We start from the raw sequence: 16255 nt of genomic DNA on the forward strand, positions 1-16255 counted from the left end.
ATGGCAGTAACTTTGTGAAACATCTTCTGACCGCAACATAAAGACAGTATGCGCATCTCCTTTTGAGATTCAAGCTTCCCATGAAGTTTTGATGAATTGCTTAGGAATACTCCCTGTAAGAAATTGTACTATAGCCTACTAATGGTTGATAATCAAAGGACAGTAACTCCATGAAAAATCACTCGACCAAAATAAAGGACAGTAACTCCATGAAAAATCACCCGACCAAAATACAAAGATAATATGTGCATTTCCTTTTAAAAGTTAAGCTTCCAATGAAGATTGGCCAGATTTCAACCAGTGGTTGCTACAAGAACTGTACTGTAGTATACTAATGTTGAATAATCAAAGGGCAGTAACTTGGTGAAAAAATCATCTGACCAGAACATGAAGACAATATACTAATCTCCCCTGAATAGTTAGGCTTCCTATGAAGTTGCTAAATTCCAACCAGTAATTGCACTGGAAAAAATTTGTACTACATGTATAGTATACTGCGATTGTTAAATAATTGAAGGGCTATAACTCCGTTAAAAAGCACCCTACAGGAACTGGAAGACAATGTGTGCATCTCCTTTTGATAGTGGAGCTTCTATGAAGTTTCACTAAATTCTAAACAGCGGTTGCTGAAAAATACTCTAGACAAGATTGCGGTACGGACAGACAACTGTATGCTTCTCCGTCACCGGAAGCATAACAATGACTGCAAACAGTTTGCATTCAAGTCAAAAACAATACTTTGTTGTAAAATATTAGCATTCACCACCTTTTCTGTATATAATAAATATCTCATTTATATAATGAGCTGTTAATTATATTCTTGATCTATTGGTTACACTTTATTGGTAACAAAGCAAATGCCAAACTGTAAATATACATGTATGAGAAACATACAAGTGTGCCCCATATCTAAGATGAACTCCCCCTGACCTTACATGAACTTATCTAAAACAGTGATGTAACCATGGGAAGTTTTTCATGGTTAAATGTCATGCAGAATAAACATTAACATTTGTTAAAATATTATAAAGTTACAAGTTTTACATTATTGACATGGCTTGTTTTGTACAGGTACCGAGATTTCCGGAAACCACCAGGACCTGATGAGTACATGTATTCTGAGAGTCATTGGCACGTTCTTGCTGCAAGATTTGCTTTTGTCGTTGTGTTTGAGGTTAGAATTTTTCATTAGATTTTTTGCACATAGCAAAGATTATCTTGTGTACTTGTCATTTTAGGGGTCATTTCTATTAATCTTAATATCTGCTACAGATAAGACAAACATTTCTCACAATGTTACACAAATCATGTTTACTGATAAACATTATTTTCTTGTGTTGTTGCTACATATGATATGTAGTCTAAATGTGTGAAGGATTGTGACACGTGTGTTTTTACCCTTATTATTTCTTTGCTGGTTTTGTAAGCTGCGTGACAGGGTGAGCTTTTGTGATCGCCTTTCGTCCGTCGTCCGTCCACTATTTCTTGTGAACAAGATAGAGACCACATTTTGCAAGCAATTTTGATCAAACTTGTACAAAACTTGTATTGGCATGATATCTCAGTTCCTTTCGAAAACTGGCCAGATCCCATCTTGGGTTCTAGAGTTATTGCCCCTTAAAGGGCCAGAATTTGCTATTTTTGTGCGTCAACAATTTCTTGTCTGCACGATAGTGGTTTCATTTATGATTTTATTTTAACCAAACTTGCACACAACTTGTATCACCATTAGATCTTGGTTCCTTTCTTGAACTGGCCAGGTCCCATAATGGGTTCCAGAGTTATGGCCCCTGAAGGGCCAAAATTAGCTATTTTGACCTTGTCTGCACAATAGCAGCTTTATTTATGATTTGAGTTTTACCAAACTTGCACACAACTTGTATCACCATAAGATCTTGGTTCCTTTCTTGAACTGATCAGATTCCATTATGGGTTCCAGAATTATAGCCCCTGAAAAGGCTAGAATTAGCTATTTTGACCTTGTCTGCACAATAGCAGCTTCATTTATGATTTAAATTTAACCAAACTTGCACAAAACTTGTATCACCATAAGATTTTGGTTCCTTTCTTGAACTGGCCAAAGTCCATTATGTGTTCCAGAGTTGTGGCCCCTGAAAGGGCCAGAATTAGCTTTTTTGACCTTGTCTGCACAATAGCAGCTTCATTTATGATTTGATTTTAATCAAACTTGCACAAAACATGTGTCACCATAAGATCCCAGTTGCTTTTTTGAACCGACCAGATCCCATAATGGATTCCAGAGTTACTGCCCCTGAAAGGGCCAAAATTAGCTTTTTAGCTCACCTGAGCCAGAGGCTCATGGTGAGCTTTTGTGACCGCTCAGTGTCCGTCGTGTGACGTCCGTCTGTCAACATTTCCTAAAAAAATCTTCTTCTTGAAAACCACTCGGCAGAATTACACCAAACTTCACAGGAATGATCCTTGGATGGCCCCGTTTCAAATTGTTCAAAGAATTGAATTCCATGCAGAACTCTGGTTGCCATGGCAACCGAAAGGAAAAACTTTAAAAATCTTCTTGTCCAAAACCACATGGCCTAGGGCTTTGATATCTGGTGTGTAGCATCATCTAGTGGTCCTCTACCAAAATTGTTCAAATTATCCCCCTAGGGTCAAATATGGCCCCGCCCCAGGGGTCACATAGTTTATATAGACTTATATAGGGAAAACTTTGAAAGTCTTCTTGTACAAAACCACATGGCCTAGGGCTTTGATATTTGGTATGTAGCATCATCTAGTGGTCCTCTACTAAGATTTTTCAAATTATCCCCCTAGGGTCAAATATGGCCCCGCCCCGGGGGTCACAAGTTTTACATAGACTTATATAGGAAAAAAAGTTTAAAAATCTTCTTGTCTGAGACCACAACACTTAGACCTTTGATATTTGGTTTGTAGCATTGTCTTATGGTCCTCTACCAAAATTGTTCATATTGTACCCCTTGGGTGAAAAGAGGCCCTGCCCTTGGGGTCCCAAGTTTTAAATAGACTTATATAGGAAAAGGCTTTAAAAATCTTCTTGTCAGAAACCATACAACCTAGGCTTTTGATATTTGGTATGATGCATTGTCTAGTAGTCTGCTACCAAAATTGTTCAAATTATGCCCCTGGGTTAAAAGAGGCCCCGCCCTGGGGTCACTTAGTTATTATGTGAGTTATATAGGAAAAATACTTAAAAAAATCATCTGATCCTAATTCCAAGACTATTTGATTATAATTACCTTATGACCCCAAGTAATATGATGTCACTTGACTGTGACCTTGACCTACTGACCTACTTTCTTGTTTTTTAAGATACAGCCTTGAAATTTTTATGACATACACAGTTTTGCACAAAAATCGTAAAACTGAATTTCATTGACCATGAATGTGACCTACTGACTTTCTTAATATTTTATCATCAGTTTGACATTTGAAACATGTAGCTCATACTACTCAGGTGAGCGATCCAGGGTCATCATGACCCTCTTGTTAATATCAATATTAGATCTTTAGAATTTTGATCCCGCACACCCCAAAATGGCTGCCAGTTGTTTTTTAAGGGAAATAAATATTGCAAAAATCAGGAACTATCTATTTTATTCTTAGAAAGTATTGATGCATTTAGACTGTACAGCATGATTTTCAATGGCTGTCTACATTACAAGAATATTCTACAGTTTTATCTTCTTTGAAATAATTTGAAATAATTTCATGCAAGAATTTAGGTTTTTGTAAATAGAAGATAGATATTTATACTGATACTAGGTTGCTAGTTGAAGGTGTTCAGATCTGAAATTATTCTAGAAAGAACACTGGGTCATTTAATTACCAATAAATCAGGAAATTTACCAAAATAGGATTTTAGCATTTGCCATAGGAATTAAACATTTGGTGTTGCTGTAACCTTACAAATAAATATTTGATCATTTGAAAAGTTTTCATTAGTATTAATATAATAAGTGGTACTGTGTTAAAATCAGTGCAGAATGTCATGAAACTTTGCATGACATTGCTTTTTATATAGCAAATTTTCATTCGTATTGAACTTATGAAAATGAACTGATGGTAAATGAATATTTAACTTTATTAAAGGTGGTCAATCACATTTAAACAACATTTAATGACATTTTTTACTTTTTGTATATTCTGGTAGAGAATTATTTAAGGAACAAAAAGACCGATTACATGGAGTTAGATTCCTATTTGAAATGTATATTTTATTATTTTTATAAAATTTTGTAATTACTCCCCTTTAATATGAAAGTATATAAAAAGCTGGGTATTTCTTTTTATTTCGATACAATGTCTAGTTTTACATTTGCATTTGATAGACATATCAACTATTGAACAATCTGAACCAAAATGCAAGTTTAAAAGCTGTGTGTAGCTTCTGAATTCATTTATTTCCAATCTATCTTGGTTGCGCAACCAAGATAGGCAAAGGGAGGTAATGATAATTTTTCAAACTTGCGTTTCTAATGAATTCCATCTAAATACATAATTTTTAATGCAAATATTTTACAAATATATTACAATATGTCTAATATTTATACATTTCCTTAGGCAAAGTATGTTTATCAAATTTATACTTATGATAAAATAATTCTATCTTGGTTGGGCAACCAGGATAGGAAAATGAAATTTTAAAAATACCTCCAGTGAAAATCTAATTTGTATTAAGTGTTAAGTGAACAGAAATGAGTGTAAATGATCAGATGCTAAAGTTTCGAACAAATCCGTTACATGGCCAAAATCTGATTATCCACCTTTAAAGTCAGTCTAATTCTTAACATAAAACATGGATGAATACTGGCAGTGACTTGATGATGATTCGCATAAGCTTTTATTTTTTGAACTAAAGTTATCAAAAATATCTTTTATATTTCAGAATTTTGTGGTTGTGTTCACCAGTCTAATTGCTTACTTGATCCCAGATATTCCCGCCAAGGTAAAGAAGCAGATCAGGCGCGCAACTTACATTTCAAATGAAATCGTTATAAAAGCAGAACTTGAAATGGCTAAAAAGTCACGCGAGACTGTTGATATAGCGAACGTCATAGGTACTTTTGCCGCAAAAGCCAAGAAAAATGACACGAGTAACGGATCTGGATTACGGAAGAGGAGCGATGAGAAAACTGAAGCAGAGACTAAAGTTAACCTGGATCCAGTTGATGATGTGTCCGTGTCAAACATTTAGCATCGGGAAAATGGCAAACATTTCCTATAATTTATAACACAAAAGACTTGTGTGTTGAAGTGCATTTGACCAAGCGTTACCATAGTGACTTTAACTTACCGTCCTTTTCTTAGCCAGGATTTTTCAGACATATGTTTATTGAGGTTGCTTTCAATCTCATTGGAATGATAAGTGTACTTGAATTGTCAACTGAGTTTTAGTTTTCAGTGAATATGGGAGTCTTTCACTTACTAGATTTGCAAGGTTATGAAAAGCCGGTTGTTGTAAACAGTTGGGCTTTATGTTTATCCTTTGCTTGTAGTCAGTGGCATTGTTATATTACAGTGCTCACATAGAAAAAAAAAACAATCACATTTTCTTAGAAGGAGGTAGCTAAAAGCTTACAAATGAGGCTGAAAGCAGTTATGAAAGGTTTTAGTACATGTATTACCTAGATATGAGATTGTTAGAATCTCTTATATATATATATCTACTAATGCTATTGCTGTAGTGCATGGAGAATTGCAAAATTCATGATTATCCTTCTATGATACTAGCAGTCTTTCTGGGAAAAGAAACCTGAAGTATTTTCAGTCCTGATTTCCAAAACTTAATGGCATATATTAAATGTATTTGCATGGTCAGACAGATTTTTTTCTGTCTTTGTGTACAGACAGTATTTAAAACAACCTAACTTGTAGAGGAAAGACTGTTATTATAGTAAGTTCAACACTTTATTTTTATACATATGTATCTTCTTACTATACCTGTGGCATTATGTAAGCATATCTTAGATAGTAATTTGGGATAGTTAAGGTTGGTTTTTTTTTTTAAACTTTTAGTCTGCTGGTAGCAAGTGATTTTGCCTTTGCGACCAGTGCAGGCCAAGATCAGCCTGCACGTCCATGCAGGCTGATCATGGTCTGCACTGGTCGCTTTTTGAATAATAATTGGTACTGCCTAAATTGAACAATGGACCAGTCCATTGTAGAAAATTAGCAGGGTAGGGGTTAAATAAAACCATTGTGAAATTTTCCCAGTCAGCAGTAAATGATTATTTAGATACTTTTAAAGCTATAGTTAAGAATGGGGTTTCACAATAGATGTAGAATGCCTTCCTTCTGCTTTGATACTCTTGTTTTGGGCATTAAAGACTTCTGTTTTGCATAGTGTTCAAAGCTCAATTATACTTTTTTGGCAAAATGCTCACATTATTTTATGAAAAGCATAATTCTGCCATAGCGTTTGCAATCTATGCAAGTAGATTTTCAGCTTAAACAAATAGCAGCTTTCAGACAAGAGCACTTTTAAGACAAATCTGAGTTTACCGTAGAAGGTAAAAAAAATTTGAATGTGAACAAAAGCTTTGTGTCTTGAGTTGATCTCCCTTATTTATCAATCATTGATAATCATTTTCAAACTTCAGCAGTTTTAGCAGTTCTTGCTTTGAATTAAATGTTACATTTAGAAGTTTTCAGGAATGGACTTTAATTTATGTGAATACATCAAAAAAATGTTGATGTGCCAACTGTCTGCATTAAAAAAAATGTTGGTATTACGGCTGTGGGCATTTTTTGTTTGACTATACGAGTAATAGGAGAGCTATCCTACTTGCCCTAGCATCAATATCTGCATCTGCACTGTGGTTCAAATTTTGATGCTCGTTCATTGTTATATTTATTATTGCTGAATGGATTTGATTTAAACTTTAAATATTGTTCCACATCACCACTCATATTATATGACAATAGGTACTTGTACATTACTCTTGCAGAAAATTTCCTTTTTATTCCTAGAAATTTTCTTTCAGTTATTACTCAGATTACAGAGATTTGACTCAGACTTCAGCACTTTTGTCCAGCATCACTATTAACATCAGGAGCTTTAAGCACTCCAGTGATACCTCTAGTTTCATCAGATATGCCCTATATCACTATACAGCATGGAGATAGTTGAGCACGCTGTCTCCTCTGACACCTCTTGTAGTACTTACTTCTATAAAATAGTAATAAATATTATAAGCAGTGGTTAGTTCCAGTTTTAAAAAAAAGTGGGTATTTTGGTGATTATGCATTTCGATTATTTGTGTTTTGCCACAATTTTTTTTTTTTTTTTTTTAAATGGCTATTTTGATAAGGACTCATGTCAGTTCCTTGCCTTCAACCGCTGTTTTACTTTTAATACCGTTATCTATTATATGTCTTTTTATATGATATATCATGTTATTATTCTCAAATCTTTTGTTTGTGCAATAAATTTTTACTCAAAAATTTGTCTACTTTATTTCTGTAATTATTATATCAATTTATAACATTTGAGCCGTGCCATGAGAAAAACAACATAGTGGCTTTGCGACCAGCATGGATCCAGACCAGCCTGCGCATCCACGCAGTCTGGTCAGGATCCATGCTGTTTGCTTTCAAAGCCTATTGCAATAAGAGAAACCGTTAGTGAACAGCATGGATCCTGACCAGACTGTGCAGATCCGCGCAGTCTGGTCAGGATCCATGCTGGTTGCAAAGCCACTATGCTGGTTTTCTCATGGGGCAGCTCATATCAATTTTAACAATTATTTAGCTATTTGTATTACATACTGTGAAGACATTTAATTTCGTGGGCACGAAACTTTGTGGTTTTGGAAATTGCTATTTTGTGGGGAGATAGATTTGAGTATGTTGACATTTCAGCATAACATGAATGGAAAATTTTTGCTGGTTTGGATTAATTCAACCATAAAATCCACGAAAATTTGTCACCGCGAATATTAAATCTTTATTTCACAGTATATCTTGAAAGCATATCTAGTATATTTTTGTGTTACTTTGACAATATGTGTCCAAAACGTAGTGTCTTGTTTTCTAGTATTTTGTATATGTAACAATTATACATTACAAATTTAATTGATCGTGCAATCTTTCACAAATTTAGATATTATATACCATAAGTAACTAATTTTACCCCTCGACAACAAAGTTGTAAGGGGTGGGGGTAAACTGGTTTCAGGTTGTCTGTCCGTAGACAGAATCTTGTGCGCACTAACTCTCCTCATCCCCACGACACAATTTGATGAAACTTCACACAAGTGATCAGTAACAACAGTAGTTGTGCATGGGGCATGTTACGTTCTTTTAGAAAAAAAAATGCAGGGTTACGGGACTTTGATTTTTGTTACTATACTATATACAAACAGTCTGCATATGCAATCTTGTGCGCGCATAATCTCCTGAACCCATGCACACAATTTAATGAAACTTAACACAAGTGATCAGTAGTAACCCTAGTTGTGCATGGTGCATATTAGGTCTTTTCAGAAAAAAATTCTGCACAGTTATGGGACTTTGTTTTTTGTTAAAATACTATGTACATTACAGTCTGCATAATTATGCAGTCTTGTGTGTGCCTAATCTTCCGAACCCTTGCACACAAGTTAATGAAACTTCACACAAGTGATCAGTACCAACCCTAGTTGTGCATGGTGCATGTTACGTTCTTTTAGATAAATATTCTGCAGAATTATGGGACTTTGTTTTTTCTTTCTATACTGTTTACATACAGTCTACATACATACAGTCAACATAATTATGCAATCTTCTGTGCGTCAAATTGCAATATATTGTGTCAGTGTGTGCAGGGTGTACATTCATCACCTTTAGTGATAGCTCTAGTTTTTTCAGTGTTGTGAATGGATTTATCAGGTTTTAAGTCAACACTAGGCATTGAAGGTTTGTTTTTTTGGGGTGGGGGTGTAAGGGATTTTGTGCTATGTATGATTAAAATACGGATTCAGTGGATTTTTGGCAAGTTATCTGTTACAATGTTCTTTCGGCCAAATTTTTATTATGCACATGCATAGAGCGCATAATGGAAGGCAATGCTGTATGACCTTTGTATTTTAGAGGTAACCATTTTGCAGTATCATAAGTTGATAGATTATAGATATTAATTATATACACACCACAAAGTGATTCCATATTTGGACAATATCTGTGAACTTCCTGAAAGTTACCAAAATCATTAAAATGTCCCAATAAATTTAAGTACTTTTTTTCTGGTTTTGAAAAATATTGCGACTGTTTTTGCAACAATGAACAGCAGCATTCTCAAAAGGAAGTTTGCCTGAAAAAAGCTTACACTGCATTCTGCTTTAGATTTGCTGTCTTGTTAAGTATATTTTTGAAAACTAAGGTAGATGCAGGTCATATTAAGGTACACAGTTGATGTACAAGGACCCTCTACATTGTTTTAAGAATTCAAAGAATTTTATTTGTTATCATGGCACTGTTGTCAAGCAGGTTTTGGTTGCCACATAAATTATGCAACATGAGTTAATGTCTTCTACCTCATATCTCTGTTTTCCACTGAAACAAAGTCCACATATTAAATACCTGGTTGTATTATCATGAAGTAACTGAACTGTATTTAAGACTGTAAAATTAGATATTTTGCAAGTCTGTGTTTAAAATTAGAGTTGGTTCACATGGTAAAATATTCAAAATATATGGCCCTTTTGTGAAACATGTAAGACAGTGAGTAACAAAATTAGCATTTTAAGTTATATTTATTTTAGCAAACATGGACATTTGGCAAATTTAGCAAAAATAAATTTGTTGCAGAAATTTCTGATTGTAAAGGAATTGGCAACCAATTAGTTCTGTAACATGATTCAACGCTATAGCAGTAAAAAAAGGTGCATTTAAAATCTTTTTTTATATGCAATAGTTAAATAAATAATTTTAATACATAGGTGATTCAAATAATCTTAGGTAGGCTTGATTGTACATGCTGATTTCACCTGTACCTCACTGCACTCATTTCATTCAGATAAGTTGCTCAGGCATCAATACGGAACACCTACCAGGCATGCTGAATAGCTCGATCAAAACAGCATTGCTCATTTTTGTGTACTGATCAAGTGGTTGAGATTTCAAGGGAGCATTTTGTATATTTGATACATGTATATTGCAACGCTTGCCATTTGACTCTTTTTTTTTTTTTTTCCTGCTTTCATATCAGTATCCACTTAAGCAAGTATATTTTCTTGTTGGGGAAACCAGTTTTTTTATTGTCTATAAAATAGACAGCACAGTCATTTAACTTACTAGTTATTTGTGTAATTGAAAAAAAAGCAGCATTCCTTTTAAAGTCTTTAGGCACTAAAATGTACAAAGGTTAATGCTATGTAAGATTCTGAGAATTTACTTTGGCAAAGTTCACCAAGGCAGCAGGTACACTAAAAGTCTTGCAGTTTTCCACTTCGTTTCATTTAATCATATTTTGAAAGCAAAGTGTTACATACCATAACTGATATGTATATATATATACACACACAAAATATTTACAACCACCAAAATTGGATAGTTTTTATCAGTTTTACTAGTTTTAGTAATAGATAGATTGTGTTTGGAGTACACCTTTGTTCAGTCATTTTACATAAACAAAATCTATTTTAGTGTTGCATGTTTTTAGTGTATTGTTTATATTTTTTTCCCCCATTTGATACAAAATATTTATTTTGCTTGTATACACAGTATATGTTTTTTTTATCTACAGACAACCAGAACTAATACAATTAGTGGACCATTTTGTATGTTATATTGACCCAGCTAATTGTTTTATTAGTATATGAGCCACGCCATGAGAAAATCAACATAGTGGCTTTGGGATCAGCATGAATCCAGACCAGCCTGCGTATTTGCGCAGTCTGGTCTGGATCCATGCTGTTCGCTAACTGTTCCTCTAATTACAGTAGGCTTTGAAAGTAAACAGCATGGATCCTGACCAGACTGCGTGGATGCGCAGGCTGGTCTAGATCCATGCTGGTCGCAAAGTCACTATGTTGGTTGTCTTACGCGCGGCTCAATGATGTACTTATCTGTCAGTACTTTGTAAAATCCTTGTATTATGTAGTGTCTTCATAAAGTACCTGTATGTTCATTTATGAATCTCATTATTTTATGAACTGTAAATTACCCTATTGAAACATATTTATATTAAAAAAAAATCAGATATAAATGGTGTTGTTTTCCATGGACAGGCAAGAATGCATGTCAGCCTTGTCCGTTTAAGAACCTGTTCTTCTGCTTTATGAATTTGCGGCTTTGTCTGTCCATTTGTGTGTATTTTCAAGCTTATTTTAGCTCAAAGGAGCTACACCCGTCACTAACTGTCACTCTAGCAAAAAATCAACCACAGAACCCCATCTTTTTTATTTGCTGAATTTACTAAGGTATATTCTGAAGTTTTGAAAAATCAGAGTTTAATCAAATTCTACATAGTAGAAAAAATTTCAATCTGAACGTGCAGCCAACTACCTTAAGTACTGTTGAGAAGATTTTGCCCAGTATGTAATTTTTGAGGCAAGGTTGCATTGACCTAAAAGTCTATGAAGTACACTCCTGTTTCAACATTATGCAGTAATTTTTATATAGGTTAAGTTCAGTAATCTTTAAAGCTGTTTTCTGTTACATTGGATAGGTAATTTGATATCAAATAACCTAGCACAGAATTGGGTTATTGCTTAAAGATGTAGCAGTTTTGGGCCAGTGCACAGTATATATAGGGCATAACCCACTTAATATAATTAATATGCAACTCTTAAATTTTACAAATTTTGGCACAAATTGTGGAATTTATTTATCAGTATATAAAAGAAAGAAATCACTTTTTGTACAGTATCTTTGAAGTTCTAAAAGTAAAACCTATGGCAAACCACCAACAGGTCAATGGTCAATGTAGCTCACCTTGAGCTCAAATAAGCTTAAACTGAAACAAAGGTACAGACAACCAACAGGTGGTTAGTGATCAGTGTAGCTCCCCTTAAAGTAAATAACTGCCGTTTTATTTTGTGAAAAAAAAAAAAAAAATACACAAACAAATACATATCTGTTTGTCATAGCCAAACAGCCTGTTAATTAAGCGTGTCAATAACTTATGATATTGATCAATAAGAAAATTTTTGTTTACAAAAAAACTACCAGTATGCTAGGACAATAGAAAAAATACTGAATAAATTTTTTTACAAAGATGGAATTTAAAATTGGTCAGGGGAGTGGTGGTCAAGTCGTTAAAATGTCGGCAATTTGTAACTGATGATATGTATTTGCAACGTTTTTGTCATCATCTTACGTTGAGCTTGACATAAATGTATGTGCATTAGTGCATTGATACATTAGTGCGCATGTACATCTGATTTTGTCCAGACAATAACTTTGACATGCACAGAGCAAACTTGTTTATATTTGGCACAAATAACAACCTCGATGAAACCTGTCATGTGCAAATACAAGGTCAAAGGTCAAGATCACACTGTCAGGATCTTGTCTGGAACGCAGCTTTGATACGAATGGAGCAATTTTATTTCTATTTGGCAAAAATGTAGCCTCATTAAGGCAGAGTAGTATATGCATATCTCAAAAGTCAAAGTTCATTTTAGAATTTTTCGGGGCTGTAACTTTAACATGCATGGATCAATCTTATTTTCATTTACCATGTATGTTTGCCCCAGTGGGACGAAGTGTTGCACACAAATCACAGGCCAATATCACAAATGTCAAGGTCACACTGGAGGTCACTGGTCATAAAAGATCTTGTCATAGCCATATGCTTGACATGCATTGAGCAATCTTTTTCATTTAGCAGAAATAATTTTCCATTTGTTGCTTATTACTCACCATCTTTTAGCACTGACTTCTGAAACATTGCTGTTGAAAGTAAGCTTCAAAATAATATCATGATTTTATGCATATCAGTTTGATACGCTTGAGAGATGATCTGTTGATAGATGTAATACAAGAGCTACACTGCCCATAAAGATGAAAATGCAAAGCTGCGTTATTGCAAAGGTGAATTGCCATTGAACTGATTAATGAAAAGTGGAGACATCCGTATGAAGACCCTGTGTTTATGAAACCCAGATTATTAGCTTGACTATACAAAGTATGGAGAGCTATCCTACTCGACCTGGCGTCGGCGTTGGCGTTGGCGTCCTTCCGCATACGCACTTTGGTTAAAATTTTGATGCACTTTCTCTTTATCTTTGTTATTACTTGATGGATTTGCTTCAGACTTAACCCTTACCCTGCTATATTTCTATAATGAACTTGTCCATCTTTCAATGTTGAGAGAACCATAACTATAAAAAGGAGTGTTTTAAAACTAAAAAGATACTGAATGGCAAACAGTGCAGATCTTGATCAGACAGCACAGATGTACAGGCTGATCGTGATCTACACTGGTCGCAAAGGCAGAATCAGTCATGTTCAGCATGATAAGGGTTAAAATAGTTGTTCCTCATCATCACCCGCATGGTATGTCACAAGGGTCATAACTCTGACACCAATATTTCATGAAGTAGACACCCTTTTTACTTAGAATTTCAATTTAGAATGGATTTGATTTAAACTTAAAATAATTGTTCCACATCATCACCCTCATATGACACAAGGTACATAACTCTGGCTCCAATTTTTCATGAATTAAGCCCCCTTTTTTACTTAGAAATTTAAGGTAAATTTTTATGCATTTTTCACTATATCTGTTATTTCAGAAGGGATTTGATTCAAACTTAAAATTATTGTTCATGATCATCACCTACATCATTTAACACAAGGGCCATAACTGTGATATCTGTATTTTATGAGTTATCTCCCTTTTTACTTAAAATTGCAGGTTAAAGTTTTTTATGCACTTTCACTCTATCTATGTTATTACCAAATAGATTTGATTTAAACTTTACAGTTGTACCACATCATCATCCACATCATATGACACAAGGACCATAACTCTTGCACCAATAGTTTTATAATTATCCTTTGTTCAAAATTTTAGGTTAAAGTTTTGATGCACTTTCACTTTATCTCTGTTATTTACCAAATGGATTTGATTCAAACTTAGATAGTTGTACTACATCATCATCCACATCATACAAGGGCCATAACTCTTGCACCAATATTTCATGAATTATGCCCCCATTTTACTTAGAATTTCAGGTTAATTTGGTGCATTTTTAGCTCACCTGAGCACGAAGTGCTCAAAGGTGAGCTTTAGTGATCACCCTGTGTCCGGCGTCCTTCGTCGTCCGGCGTCCGTCCGTCCGTCCGTCCGTCGTCAACAATTTGACTGTTAACACTCTAGAGGTCACTTTTTTGACCCAATCTTAATGAAACTTGGTCAGAATGTTACCCTCAATAAAATCTTGGACGAGTTCGATATTGGGTCATCTGGGGTCAAAAACTAGGTCATCAGGTCAAATCAAAGGAAAAGCTTGTTAACACTCTAGAGGTCACATTTTTGGCCCAATCTTAATGAAACTTGGTCAGAATGTTACCCTCAATAAAATCTTGGACGAGTTCGATATTAAGTCATCTGGGGTCAAAAACTAGGTCATCAGGTCAAATCAAAGGAAAAGCTTGTTAACACTCTAGAGGTCACAATTTTGGCCCAATCTTAATGAAACTTGGTCAGGATGTTACCCTCAATAAAATCTTGGACGAGTTCGATATTGGGTCATCTGGGGTCAAAAACTAGGTCACCAGGTCAAATCAAAGAAAAAGCTTGTTAACACTCTAGAGGTCACATTTTTGGCCCAATCTTAATGAAACTTGGTCAGAATGTTACCCTTAATAAAATCTTGGACGAGTTCGATATTTGGTTATCTGGGATCATAAACTAGGTCACCAGGTCAAATCAAAGGAAAAGCTTGTTAACACTGTTGAAGCCGCATTTATGACTGTATCTTCATGAAACTTGGTCAGATTGTTAATATTGATGATCTTAAGGTCCAGTTTGAATCTGGGTCATGTAGGATAAAAAACTAGGTCACCAAGCCAAATCAAATGAAAAGCTAGTTTACACTAGAGGCCACATTTATGACCATACCTTAATGAAACTTGGTCAAATCTTGATGATCTATAGCTCAAGTTCAAATCTGGGTTAGGTGGGGTCAAAAACTAGGTCACTAGGTCATATCAAAGGAAAAGCTTGTTAACACTCTAGAGGCCACATTTATGACTATATCTTCATGAAACTTAGTCAGAATGTTAAACTTGATGATCTTTAGGGCAATTTTGAATCTGGGTCATGTCGGGTCAAAAACTAGGTCACCGGGTCAAATCAAAGGAAAAGCTAATTAACACTGTAGAGGCCACGTTTATGACCATATCTTAATGAAACTTGGTCAGAATGTTAATCTTGATAATCTTTAGGTCAAGTTTAAATCTGGGTCAGATGGAGTCAAAAACTAGGTCACTAGGTCATATCAAAGGAAAAGCTTTGTTAACACTCTAGAGGCCACATTTTTGACTATATCTTCATGAAACTTAGTCAGAATGTTAAACTTGATGGTCTTTAGGTCAAGTTCGAATCTGGGTCATGTCGGGTCAAAAACTAGGTCACGGGGGTCAAATAAAAGGAATAGTTAGTTAACACTTTAGAGGCCACATTTATGACCATATCTTAATGAAACTTGGTCAGAATGTTAATCTTGATGATCTATAGGTCAGGTTTAAATCTGGGTCAGGTGTGTTAAAAAACTAGGTCACTAGGTCAAATCAAAGGAAAAGCTTGTTAAGACTCTAGAGGCCAGATTTATGACTGTATCTTCATGAAACTTAATCAGAATGTTAATCTTGATGATCTTTAGGTCAAGTTCGAATCTGGGTCATGTGGGGGCAAAAACTAGGTCACCGGGTCAAATCAAAGGAAAAGCTAGTTAACACTTTAGAGGCTACATTTATGACCATATCTTAATGAAACTTGGTCAGAATGTTGATCTTGATGATCTTTAGGTCAATAGGTCAGGTGAGCGATACAGGGCCTTCATGGCCCTCTTGTTAATATATCTTTGTCATTACTTAATGAATTTGATTGAAACTTAAATTAGTTTTTCCAGATCATCAGCCGCATTATATGGCACAAGGTCAGTCACTCTGGCACAAATATTTTATGAGTTATATCCCTTTTTTTACATAGAATTTCAGTCTAATTTTGATGCTTTTTATATCTCTAGCTGTTCTTACTAAATGAATTTAAACAAACTTAAAATGGTTGTTCCACATCATCACTCACATCATATAAAATAAGTTT

The 16255-nt window shown here is 34.7% G+C and overlaps 1 protein-coding gene and 1 long non-coding RNA gene across 9 annotated transcripts in view; both read left to right on the forward strand.

Moving 5' to 3' along the window:
- Positions 1-9134, forward strand: part of LOC123551530 (anoctamin-1-like) — an 84949-nt gene extending 75815 nt beyond the window's left edge. For all 8 annotated transcript variants that reach the window (XM_053541013.1, XM_053541014.1, XM_053541018.1 and 5 more), the window contains 2 exons: positions 1072-1174; positions 4886-9134. In XM_053541013.1, the coding sequence (XP_053396988.1) occupies positions 1072-1174; positions 4886-5194 (412 nt within the window). In that variant the 3' untranslated portion in view covers positions 5195-9134. The remainder of the gene's footprint in view (positions 1-1071; positions 1175-4885) is intronic.
- A 5034-nt stretch (positions 9135-14168) lies between these two features.
- LOC128556323 (uncharacterized) lies at positions 14169-16007 on the forward strand. The gene is made up of 2 exons (XR_008370574.1): positions 14169-14597; positions 15460-16007. It is a non-coding gene; the product is annotated as an uncharacterized LOC128556323 (long non-coding RNA).
- The last annotated feature ends 248 nt before the right edge of the window (positions 16008-16255 follow it).

Source organism: Mercenaria mercenaria, chromosome 4, assembly GCF_021730395.1.
Source record: "Mercenaria mercenaria strain notata chromosome 4, MADL_Memer_1, whole genome shotgun sequence".
NCBI lineage: Eukaryota > Metazoa > Mollusca > Bivalvia > Venerida > Veneridae > Mercenaria > Mercenaria mercenaria.